Below are 13185 nucleotides of genomic sequence, written 5' to 3'. Positions count from 1 at the left end.
GCAGAGCAACTAAGCCTGTGCACCACAACTGCTGAACCTGCGCTCTAGAGCCCGCACGCCTAGAGCCCGTGCTCCACAACAAGAGAAGCCACCGCAATGAGAAGCCAACACTCCGCAATGAAGAGTAGCCCCGGCTCACCGCAACTAAAGAAAGCCCACGCATAGCAACGAAAACCCAACGCAGCCAAAAATAATTAATTTTAAAAAAAGATATCCATACTTTAAAAAAAAACAGTTGCCTATGCGTGGCAAATTCAAGTTTTGGTTTTTGGAACTTTCTGGTTGTTTTGTTTGGTTGGTTGGTTGGTTTTTTTTTACCATTTTCGATCTGGGGTTGGTTGAATCCGTGGATGTGGAACCCATGGATATAGAGAGCTGACTGTAGAGTTGTGCCCGTGAACTTAGTTTATTGTGAGTATTTTATTTATGTTGAATTGTTTTTCATCTTAACATGCTTACATGTGCTTGCTTTTTAGAAAGAATATGAGAAAACAAAGAGTCAAAGAGAGATGGAGGAGAAATATATTGTTAGTGCCTGGTACAATATGGTAAGAAAATAACACGTCAAAACATATTACAAAATTCAGTGAATATGTATCATTTATTATACTCCCTTTACTGTAGAATTAATTCTACCAAATGAATCTGAAAGTAATTACTGTCCTAACACACGCTAACAAAACCCTAATGCTGATCTTAGGGCCAAACAACAGACACAGGAACCACCGTAAACGGGACTAGAACATTGTGGACACATCATTATCCCTGTCCTAGAGGTTAGAAAGATTTCTGCCTCTCAGGACCATTTTATTCTCGGGTGGTAGGGACTTTAATAATATCTAAACACAGATACAGTAGCTTTTGTTTTGTGGTACTATTTCAGTGCCTTTGCAGGAGCGGTACTTGTAATGAAAATAGTTTAACTGTCTCTCAGGTTTTGGTAAATGTTCACAGTCTTAGACCCTGAACAGCTGAAGGTTTTGAAATTGAATTTTACAACAAAAAATCTTAAACGTATTGCAGGGGAAAATAAATGCTTATCAGCATTTTGGGCTTCAGTAAGACTTTTCTGGATATGGAGAGCTATGGATTTTGAAGAATGCTGTACTTTTTCAATATTTTTTTTCTTAGACCTTTTCTTCTTTTTCTGCTTTGTTCTTCTTCCCAATAAGACCACTCTGCCTTTTCAAAGCGTTAGCTGCCTGAGATAGGAAGTTGGACCAGATTCCTTTCATCATACCCCTCTGACCCTGTAGTTGTGTTACTGGAACAGTACCGTTTTACAATTACAATTGTAAATTATACCACTTTACCGTTATAATTGATACTGTGTCTGAAGGGTTCATGTCCCAGGTCTCCTAATAATGTGATTTGAACTTTGTCAAAATTTCATACAGTTTTATGACATGTCCACATTTATATTTGCCTTGGTACTACATATTTAAGATTTTTATCACAATTTTAAAAAACAAAAAAGGAAATCATACTGGGTTTACATTACCATTACTGTTAACAAATATAGATTAATTGAAAATTAAAATGTAAAAAATAAGAAAAACCTGTGTTTAAGGAAGGTCTCTGGGAACTAGTCCTGACTTCACCCACATTGTTTTCTCTTCGTCCTCCTTCAAGGTTAATGTTAGCAATCTGGGAGCTCTGCCCCTCAGTCCGTATTAGTGATTTCATATACCTGATTGATTTTTATGACTTCACATATTGTGTTTCGTATGGAACAAAACTGATTTATTCTGTGACATGGTATTAAAGAAGAATCTTAGTTTTCAGCTCTGCGGAGAGTGAAGGAATAACTCCCAGTAGGATCACACAAGTTATGTTCAGATAGGGTAACCAGTAACAGCTTCATACATACATTCAGAAAGTTCTGCATCCCAGACAACCGAACTGGAAGTGAGGATGGTGAGTGCTGGGAAAAGGTATTAAGTATCTCAGGGAATGGCCTCATGATGGATACTGAGATCTTGAAGGGGAGTCTAGAATTTGAATAAGTTGTTTAGAATGTGAAAGTTAAAAAGGTATATTTTAAATAAAATATAATTGTTAATTTACGTAGCCAAATTAACAGATATTGCCAATAGATATTTGTCCATTTTATTCAGATCCTTAAATGCTTTAATTCCAAACTGAGTAAAAAGCACATCCTGGGTTTTCTCATGGGGAGAGTGGAGAATGTTGTGCATTGGGGTCTGTTTGAAACGCAGAGCCATGACCCCAGTTTCCCTGGAGGTGACGGGAGTTGGGAGGTTTGTCTTGCCTTCTGCCTTCTGTGCGGGTTTGCCCAGCGCCTCTGGCGCCTGCCCCGCCTCTCTCCCGGCTCTGTTTCTCCTCCTTCCCTGTTGCCGGCGTCCGCTTCCTCCCGTCATCTCGCTTCCAGTCACCGGTGAGACAAAGCTGCCGCTCCCAGTTCTTCCTGCTTCTCTGGCCAGGGTTCTTCGCCAGCTTATTAAATGAGAACCGAAACCCTTTTTTCCGGATCTACTCGGGGTCCTCACTGTTTACTCCTCCGCGTTTAGAGAGCGCCGCAGGTTCTCCCTCCCGTTCAGGTGCCCTGGGCCCGGCAGGTGGGCTCGTCCCCCTTCTAAGCGGGTAGGCCTCCTTCTCCAGTCCTCGGGAAGGACCCCTGCGCTCCTTGGGCCCGCTGTGTGGGCCAGCCGTCAGGAACTTCCCTTAACAAGTGTGCCTGTGAAGAAAAGCAGCGTGGTGGTATGTATTATACCTGGTGTGACTTTCCACCCTAAGAAAGAACAAGTGCTTTTGTGGTTTTCTGTTCTAACTAAACCCTCTGATTTCCATATCCCCATGTGAATCAACTGCTACCAATCAATTGCCCTTTTTTTCTTGGAAAATCACTTTATGCATTTGATTCGAAAGGGAAGTATGTATGATTGAGTATGGATGATGCATTCCAAAGATCCATCTCTATTATAATCTATTGTTTGGGTTATTGTAAATTCAGAAAATTAAGCCTTAATTTTAACAAAAGATTTGTACCTAATTGTTGGAACTTAAATGTCTCTAAGATTTTAATCTATCATGAGCAGAGTTAACGTTCCTAATTGTGCCTTATGTCGTCAGGTAACAAATTCTGCGCGATGAAATTTTCTTTTGTGAGAGTGTGTTCCGTTATTTTTTCACTGATTACTTTTTTTCCGTGTTACGTAGGGAATGACTCTGCATAAAAAGGCGGCAGAAGACAGACTTGCTAGTACAGGTTCGGGGCAGTCATTCCTGGCGAGGCAGAGACAAGCCACCAGCACGAGAAGGTCTTACCCGGGCCACGTCCAGCCAGCCACAGCAAGGTAGACAAGTCCTGCCATTAGAATAAAAAACACCCCGCATTCAAAGCATACTTCTGTTACATATAACATTTCAGGAAATTCAGCCAGCTTATATTTTGTCTGTATTTCATGTATTTAGTTGTTTCTCATTTGAGGACTTTCTCTCTTCTGTATCTATAATGTTTTAGTTTCTTGGTCCTTTATTTTGTAGTCCTTTTGGTTCCTTTTAATGTGCCAAAAAATTTTTAAATGCCCAATTAAAAGTGTTGTATATTAGTGTAGTACTTTTCTTTGTATGAAAATGTCCTTTCCCCAATGGTGTAGGCTTTGTAATGAATTAGATTTTCTGCCAATAATTGATATACAATTTATATTCTTTATTGTGCCTCTGTGTTACCATGCTTTCTAAGAATGTCTTTGTTTAAAGGGAATTAATCTTTTTATGATGTATTAATCTGTGTTTTCAATTGTTTTCCAAATGCACTTCAAATAACTTGCATACTTACTATGTGAAATGGTTGGCAAGTGCACTTTTTGCAAAGACATAAATACATTGGCAGAGGTGCTAATCAGATCTTACCTAAGGCACCTGATAGAACTATTTAGAGGGAAAAACTGAGTTTTCACATTGTTTTATAGGAAATTAAATTTGTCCAAAGATTTGGAAACTATTTTTAAAACATAAATAGAATTTCATTATTTCCTACTATCTTATTTGCTGGCAGAAGTGAATGCACTGGTTAGGTTATTTGGGGAGAAGTTACAGAAGAAAAAAAATCAGGAAGTGTGTTCATTTTTCTTCTTTTTTTGGAATATCACAGTAACTGAGGATCAGATTCTAGCAATGGGCTGACATTTCGTTGCAACTGCCCTCCACATATAAAAGTATATAAAAGATGTATTTTTTATATACTTACGAGTCATAGGTGGCCTTACCTTTGGGGTAATTTCCTTGTTGACTTGCACCTCATTTGTCTTACTTATTCCTTAACATAAAACCTGCTATTTCTCAATAATTCCTAATACTTAACATCTTAGTATCAGTCGTTAGGATCAATAAGTGACTTCTTGTGTCTGATGTTATGACAGGTGGCTGTCATATTTTTTCTTAATTCTATGTACTAGTCTAAGAGTTTGCTACTGAGTAGATTCTCTTGGGTATTTGGTTGCCCCAAAGTGCTTACATTTGTTGACAGATTATAAACTATGTTTATTTACATTGATGAATGGCTGTCAAGTAATAACGATTGTAAAGCACTTTGACTATATAAGGTGCTATATAAATGCAAAATGTCATTCATTTGAACATGAAATGTCTCTGCCTAACTTTCCGTATTGGCCCCAAATTATATTTCAGTTCCCCTCCAGCCTTTTTCTTGCACCATAGCCCATAGCCCAGTAAAGCAAAAATTTACTGAAACTAGGTAGATTATTTGTTTTCGGTTTTGGATAGGTCACCTATTAAGAAGATTTTATTTCATATACTTGCTATTTAGAAGTTCAGGTTTCATTTAGTTTTGTGTATTAAATACAAATGAGTAACTTTAAATCAAGCTAAACATAATCAAGAATTTTCAGAAACTATATTCCAGTGTTTGATTTTAAATCCTTATTTCCTTTTTTTTTTTATAAGAAATTGACCTAAAGACTATTTTAGGTGTTTTCATTTGTCCTCAGAAACTGTACTTGAAGAAAGGTATTAGAATATACACAGAAATGACTCCATGCATTGTGCTAATTTTTTACATTAAGTACAGAAGTCTGAGCTCAGTGTGAGTGCTTCTGCCTGGTAAGAAGAAAAGCAGGAAGACTTAGTAGTAACGGAGAGAACCAGCGAGTGGAATGCATCGTGGGGTTTCAGGAGGGCAAGCAGACCTAATCAACATAGAAAGTTTTGACAATGAAAGATTAAAAATGATTTAAGATGGGTAACCCTCCCCCACCTCCACCCTTCCCCGTCCCTTTATTTCACAAATCAGAGTAAGGATCCGACAGTTTTAAAACAGGGCATGAACACTCACCTTGGTAAAATTAAAATTATTGGGAAATATAGCTGCAAAATAAGATAGATGAAAATCAGAGTCCATGAGCTGTTTGTTAAATGGATTATATCCCATGAGAGGAGAGGTTTTAATTTTAGCTCTCTATTTACTGTCCCAGTCCTGGTCTCCTACCCACCCCCCTGCTCAGATATGTTTCTCTAAATGGGAGAGGAAAGTGCCAAGCTTTTAGAAGGAAGTTTTCCGTCTTATTTTTCTTCAGCATGCCATTATTTTGGTGCTTATGTTCGTAAGTTTCACTCACCTTTACAGTATGTTTAAATTTTAGTATGTTGCTTTCGTTCCATAGCAGAAACTTTATTTCTAAACATTCTGTGATGTTTTCTTAAAAGTCAGGAATAGAACTTTGCTGTCCCAGTGAGGACCCCATTTCCTTTGCTCAGCTTTGGACAGGATTTTTACATTTCTCTTTCTCTGGCGATGACGCTGGGCACACTGTGGAGTCAGCACAGAGTTAGTGCGCTAAGGTTGGGGTTGAGCCATCACCCCGTCTGAGTTCTTGTGAACAAAAAGCTTATTTTCTGTTTTCCCTCTAACCAGGGTGAGAAAATACAGAGTTAATAACTAAAGACTACAAAAGCATGAAATTTATATTCTGCAGTGTGTATTTAAGAAGTTTGTAAAGGCGAAAAAAAATCCAGCAAATATGCTTACCGCATCTTAAAAAGAGAGTAAATAATACAGCTGTACGTATCTTTAAAAAACTTGCAGAAACCCGATCATACCTTTTTTAGTATTTGTCTGATTATTTAATAATAACCAAGAAAAAGAAGTACCAAAACAAAGGCTCCATTTTCTAAAATTGATCAGCATTGAATTATTTCTGTTTGATGGCCCAGCCTGGTAAAATTGGCTAACGAGATGATTCATTATAATAAGGATAATACTGTCCGCTGTTATTTTGTTGCGGTCTTACTGCTTTGTCTGAATGATAAAATCTCAGTTGTACAAATTTGAGCTAAATGTTTCCAGTCAGAAACATCAGCCCATATATATCAGCAGTCTTCAGCAAGGCATGAAAACCGGTGCTGTGCAAACAAACCAGCAGTAAGTGATTGTGAGGGGAAGGGGGATTCAGGTTGAAGAAAAGGTACATTTTATTTTTGAGCTATTTTACTCACACTTCCTTTTCAACTGCAGTTTTATTTATTCATATCTAATGATATGAAATATTTTGTAGTGTCTCTTGTGCTCCGACAAGCATTCATCTTTTAAAGATAACACCGTGTTGAAAACTTGAAAATCTTTATTCTGATATAAGAATTTACTTGAAATAAAATTCTAAATTTCTGAATTTATCCTAGCTCCCTGCATTTAATCTCCAGTGGTCCAGATCTCAGACTCCAGAAGTGTTACACTTTTCCCCAGTTGGAACACATGAGGTTTATCTGAAAAAGCATCCACAACCCACAGATAGTGTAAACCTAGTTAGTTTACAGCTACTGGGATAAGAACCTGTGATCCTAAAGGGAGAGGAAGGTGCTTGGCATCTTGCTTTTTGCTAGGGGCAGAATAACAACATGCTTCTTGTTGTCTGTTCATTAAACTATGGGAGCATGTTTTGACTTTTTATCCTTATATTACAAAGTGACTCTTTGCCTAGAAATGGCTGTCGAACTGATGCAGGATTGTACTCCTTAACAGTGAGTAGAAGTCCTACCCTTACAGGGTAGGAAGGACTGAACAGAACAAAATAAGGTGGGATCTCAGAATCTTTGAAAATTACTTTAGCATGTTTTAAAATTTTTCCCTTTTTATATGTTAAAAGGGTTTTTCCGTTCAGTAATGATAATCTCTTTTCCTATAGTCCCAACTGTCAAAATGGCAGCTTATTTTAGTAGATGTGCAACCCAGTTTCACTACATTTAGAAAGCAATTTCAGAGTTAATTCTTTGTAACTATAATGATTCGAATATTTTGTATCATGAAGTTTTTATATGAGGGAGGCCATTCTCAATGTATCTGTCACCCAGTTTTTTACTTTGTATAAAGCATATTTAAATAATAATTGGTATATGTTTATTTTATGGAAAAATTTGAAAATATTTTAGTGTCCAATTTAAGCAAGACAATTTTATTGTTCTAAAGTTGTGCAATAAATACTGTTTCTTTCTCAGAAGCCTAAAAAACATAAAATAATTTGCTACCGACACAGTTAATTTCTGCCCCTCCCCATCCCCCTAAATCACGGAAGTATCAATATTTATCTCCCTTTTTATAAAATGAAGGACAGCACAAATATGATGACATCCATCTCTTTTAAATCACTGATTATGTTCTTGGAAAATACGTACTCATAATTTTGTTTTTAAACAGCCTTTTATCAATCCAATTCCCATGTATTCATAAATATAAAAACTTTAAAACTTATACTTAATGTTATCTTGAAGTATGCTTGAATTCTTCACACTGCACTTAAAATGATAGAGAAAGGGACATTAGTTTATTTGAGAAATAAGAGACTCGAAGCTAATTATGGCAAGTATATGAGTTTTAGTAGTTGTGGTCTATGGATGTTTCCTAACAATTCTATTTCAGCAATTACGTCTCTCTTCAGTATTTTTCTGCTTTCTAACATTTTCCAGTAATATTCTGTGAGATAGGTTTGTATGCTGTATATAAGTGAACATAGAAATCGGAAAGTAACCGAAGGCTGTCAAGGCAGATCCATTCCTAGTGAGTAGAATCGATTATCGGAAAAAGAAGAGGCCTAATTTTGAACAAATATCCAGGCAGATAGAAGTGCTAACACTATTAAACCTATACTTGTCTTAACAAATGTTCCTAAGGTAATAGTTTACATAAAATCTCCTGATTTTATTACATGATCATTCAATAAAAAAGAGCAGACAAAAAATAATTTATATTCTAATTGTCCTTCCCTTCAGTGGACATTAACTGGGCACACAGTATTAACTGTACATGTTTATGAGTGGAGGGGAAAGCATCTATTTTCATTTTGAAACTGTTAACCCATTACTAAATCTAAGATAGTGATTTAAAGCCATGAGGATAGGATGATCTGATGAGATGGCAAGAAATCTGTGGTGGCTGAAATTCACTACCAACTTCCTAGCAGTTATCTAGGTCCGCTGCTGTGTCTGGTTTGCAAACCATGTCTCCCTTAATTATACGTAGTAGCCCCACAGAAAATTTTGTTTAAAATGAAGACAAGGGCTTCCCTGGTGGCACAGTGGTTGAGAATCTGCCTGCTAATGCAGGGGACACGGGTTCGAGCCCTGGTCTGGGAGGATCCCACATGCCGTGGAGCACCTGGGCCCGTGAGCCACAACTACTGAGCCTGAGCGTCTGGAGCCTGTGCTCCGCAACAAGAGAGGCCGCGATAGAGGCCCGTGCACCGCGATGAAGAGTGGCCTCCGCTTGCCACAACTAGAGATAGCCCTCGCACAGAAACGAAGACCCAACACAGCAAAAATAAATAATTAATAAACTCCTACCCCCAACATCTTCTTTAAAAAAAAAAAAAAATGAAGACAAGAGTAGACTTTATGTGTGTGTGTGTGTATATTCAAGGAGAGCCTTTATATACCTAATACATTACTGCCAGGCTCTGAATTAGATGTTTAGGGTCTGCAGATGAAATCTTCAGAGAAGGTGTCCGTACCCTCAAAATTTAAGGACGATGGGGCTATCAAATATCCTAAATTATATTGACTCAGAACTTAAAAGAATAATTAAATATCACGAGAAGAGCAATCTCAAAGTGAGAAAGAGCAAATTACCAAAGCATGCTGAGTCTTTAATGTGTGTGGGAGACTTCTGCGCAGGCACCATTGCCTTAGAGATCTCTAAATTGACAAAGGAAAATAATTTGATTAGCATTGATATTGTAAAAGTTATAAAAGGAACTCATGTTTATTCTCGGTGTATTTGTCAACCTATGGACAGTGATTACTGTATATACAATCTATAGTGTGTTTATTTTATAGATGTCACTATTAGAGATGAATGTCTTAATATTATTTACTACTTCTAGTCACTTATGTATTATTTATACTTTACTGCAAGATTCACAGCACTTTACTAATATTAGATAATTATTTTCCTTCTACCTTTCTGTGGCATTTTCTACTTACATCTTTTCCACTGGGGTTCTTCTCCTTATTTTGGAACACTCACTAAGAAAAATGTAAAAGATTGCCCAAATAAATAGGCTATGTACTGTTCCTGAAATGTTTAAAGTCATATCTGAAGTTCTAAGTCTAGAACTCTCTTTGAAGCTGGGTTGGGGCTACTAGGCATGAATTACATTTTATATTTCACATTAATAAGACTCATAAGTTAGTACTCGTGAAGCCAAGTTCTCTCAAATGCAGACACACTTAAAACTTTTTGTTGAAAACAAAAGTTGCATTAACACAAAGTAAACAGTCTTCTGGTTAATCAGAAGATGCTCTTACCTGCCATTTACCTGTCTCCTAAAATACAAATCTGCAAACTGTCCTTCACTTTCATAGTTTCTTCAACATTGCATGTACTCAAACACAGGAGAAACAAAGCCAGGTTCCAGGAGCTGTGAAGTCCAAGAATCTGGAAAATGGTGGGGGTGAGGTGATGGGAAAAGGCAGACACTAACAAGGGCAGGATGCTACAAAAATAGTCTGAGTTCTACTATAACGTATGCTTTATGAACTTGGCCGTTTTCTTAAGTTCAAAAATAGCAGGGTTTTCAGCTGATTCTTTTAAGAGATGCTTTGAGGAGTCAGGACTCTTCCGCTTGTACTTGAGTATATCTGTATTCCAACCCTAGTCAAAAGAGAGTGAGATATTTGTTGTTACATAAACACTGACACAGATGATTGCTGCCAAAGAATAGGGAGATTTGCTCATAAGAACTTTCTCTTAAAGTTTTTTATTTTGCGTTTCTGGATGAGAGAAATGCTTTTATGGTGTGAAGAGTTTCTGTAGTGCTTTCTTCTGCGTTACCCTCTGCTCTGCTGGTATGCTTGATGTGGGCAGGTCACCTAGAAGAGAGAAGCACAAATAGAGAAGGCTAGACTCTGACCTTTGAGGGAAGAGCCACTTTCATCCTCCCCGAGTAAAAAAATAAAAATGAAACACACCTGTACACACACACACACACACACACACACACACACAAGGACGAAATGATAAGTGGGTAAGTCACCTTCTAAATGTCTTTAGCATCCGTTGGCTGCTTGTTAATCTAGTTAAGAGTAGATTCTAGACCTGCGTTGTCCAATTCACTAGCCAGTTCACAGCCACATGTGCTAATTTAAATTAAGTAAAGTGAAGAATTCAGTTCCCCAATCCCCCAGCCACATTTCAAGTGCTCAGAAGCCACCCGTGGGAAGTGTGTTACCATTTTGGACAGCACAGATATAGAACATTTCCATCTTTGCAGAAAATGCTTTTGACAGTGCTGTGGTACCCAAAGAGAGAATAAGGACAAAATAAAGATATTCAGTTGACTTATGATACTCTTGGATTTTACCGGCATCGTTAAAGAAAGCTATTTTTCTTATAAAAATTAATACCAGCCCTTTTTAAAGACCCTGGAAAAATCAAAACCCCATTCTTTGAAACTAGTTTTCAATGTATTTTTTAAACAGATTCTTAGCACTTTACTTTTTAAGTGATATTATTAAATAACTTCATAAATCATAACTTAGTATCTTCAGGTTTTTTCCTTTTTCAAGTATTTTAAAATTGATGATACATAGTTTCTAACATTTATCCAGCAGAAACTGATGAATGCTTAACTTACTTACAAGTAAAAGTTGATAAACATCATATTCCTCTGTTTTGTTACCTTTAAATCTTTCTATTCTGTTACTTTTTTTTTTTTTTTTTTTTTTTGCGGTACGCGGGCCTCTCACTGTTGTGGCTTCTCCTATTGCGGAGCACAGGCTCCGGACGCACAGGCTCAGCGGCCATGGCTCACGGGCCCAGCCGCTCCGCGGCATGTGGGAATCTTCCCAGAACGGGGCACGAACCCGTGTCCCCTGCATTGGCAGGTGGACTCTCAACCACTGTGCCACCAGGGAAGCCCTATTCTGTTACTTTTAAATCTGTATAGATCTAAGGAGAGTTGACAACAGTTTTTTTTGTTTCTGCCCCTAAAATCACATTTGATCATCTTCTACCTTAAAGGTTTATCAAGATCCAAATAGTTTCTTTGATTTTCTTCATAGTGTCTTGCTCTTAATTACTTAGATTATGAATCAAATTAAGTTTCATGTATGAAGCAAAGATTTTATTCCAGCAACTTAATGAAACATTTTTTTAAGATTTATTAATTGACTTGGCCTATTACTAAAGTGCTTAACATAACTAAAAGGATCTACACAAATGCATCTTTGAATTTTTTAATGAATGTAAGAGACTAATCATAACTCTTTGGAGTCAGCTTGGTACTTAGTGAAAACTATCCCGTTAGGAAGTCAGATGCTTTCCTCTTCGTTTTTAAATTTTTTAATCAAGCAGCAGACTTGATCCAGTAGTGTCAAATTCCAAGCAAATATAATGAAATTCTTATTGTTATTCAAGTACAGATGAGTAAATGGTGTGATTTGAGTTTGTTTTATTATTTTCATGGTGGTCTAATTTAATGTGTGTTCTACAGAGACTCATTTTACTAGTTAAGGGAGATTTTCAATGCGCTTGAAATAAGAAAACATGCTAGTATAAATACAGGAAATGACTGTACACAAATGCCAATCAATCATTTGGGGGCTTTTAAATTTTTTAATAGTAAGCTTTTGGTTTTTTAATAGCCTTAGTTATTTAAAATTCAGATGCACTGAAATGCCATTGCTGTCACTAGCTGTTTACAGATTGTGTGTAATTCATAAAGCTTTGTACTCAGAAGAATAATTTCCAGGTTTACTCTTGTTTTGCAGTTTTCATGTTTTGACAATTGCCCCACCATTTATAACACTCAATTTCTGGTTGTGTAATGAATGGTAAAATTCAAACATATCTAATTTAATAATTTGCCTTATTTTGATTAACAAATTCTATCAAAGATTTGGGGATAGAAAGAGGCTTCTTTTTCCTATAGTATTTTTTAAACTTTTCAGATGAGCTGGAAAACACCTTAGTACATTGGAGTTGGAGTTGTACTGGTTACAATCCCAGCTCTGAAGCCTTATACTCATGTCTTAAGTGTTACTGATTGTTCTGTGACTTGTTAGTTTGATATTTGACATTGTAGTTATCCACCTTGCAGTTTAGCCTTTGCAAAAAGGATATTGCTAGGTATGTTCTTATTTCTGGTTGACTATTGAATTCGTAATTTCATGATTTCATTTTTAGTCATAATCCAAAAAAGGAAATCCACGTGGAACTCTAAATTTCTCTCTCACCTCACAAATGGAATCAATACAGTTTTAACAACATTGTACATAAATGGCATCCAAGCAGTTTTCCATCTGTTTACCAAGTTTACCAATTATTTACTCTGTGTTAGACTTGTGGGTTTTCTCACTGTTTTTCTGAGGTAAATGACTTGTGAGAAATTTTCACCAAAATCGCAAAAACGTAAAGTCCGAGAAATCACCAGAAGACAGATTTTTAATTTTTTGAAATCTTATATTGTATTTCCTTTTGATATCACTTATTCATTTTAATGTTATGACTGCCAACTTGTTATGGTATTAATTATATGTATATGTTTATATGTATGCATATAGTATATGTATATGAAGAATAAAGTTAAGATTTGGTCAAACTATATTTTCCCATTCAAGTACAAAAATGTTTTCAAGGCTGCAGAAAGTGTACAGTTGTCATACAAGTTGTAAATAAAGACTTGTATAAAAATTCAGCTTAGATTTTTTCTGCTC

The 13185-nt window shown here is 36.6% G+C and overlaps 1 protein-coding gene across 2 annotated transcripts in view; it reads left to right on the top strand.

The window, feature by feature from the left end:
• HOOK3 (hook microtubule tethering protein 3) overlaps positions 1 to 8620 on the top strand; it is a 98634-nt gene extending 90014 nt beyond the window's left edge. Inside the window, exons 22-23 of one of the 2 annotated variants that reach the window (XM_029226274.1) lie at positions 477 to 548; positions 3181 to 8620. In XM_029226274.1, the coding sequence (XP_029082107.1) occupies positions 477 to 548; positions 3181 to 3321 (213 nt within the window). In that variant the 3' untranslated portion in view covers positions 3322 to 8620. The remainder of the gene's footprint in view (positions 1 to 476; positions 549 to 3180) is intronic. The other variant, XM_029226275.1, reaches the window with a different exon arrangement.
• Positions 8621 to 13185: the final 4565 nt, after the last annotated feature.

Source organism: Monodon monoceros, unplaced genomic scaffold (genome assembly GCF_005190385.1).
Source record: "Monodon monoceros isolate NGI ecotype Baffin Bay Population unplaced genomic scaffold, NGI_Narwhal_1 Super_Scaffold_17, whole genome shotgun sequence".
NCBI lineage: Eukaryota > Metazoa > Chordata > Mammalia > Artiodactyla > Monodontidae > Monodon > Monodon monoceros.
Note: the sequence above shows the minus strand (reverse complement) of the source record. Positions and strands in the feature narration are given on the sequence as shown.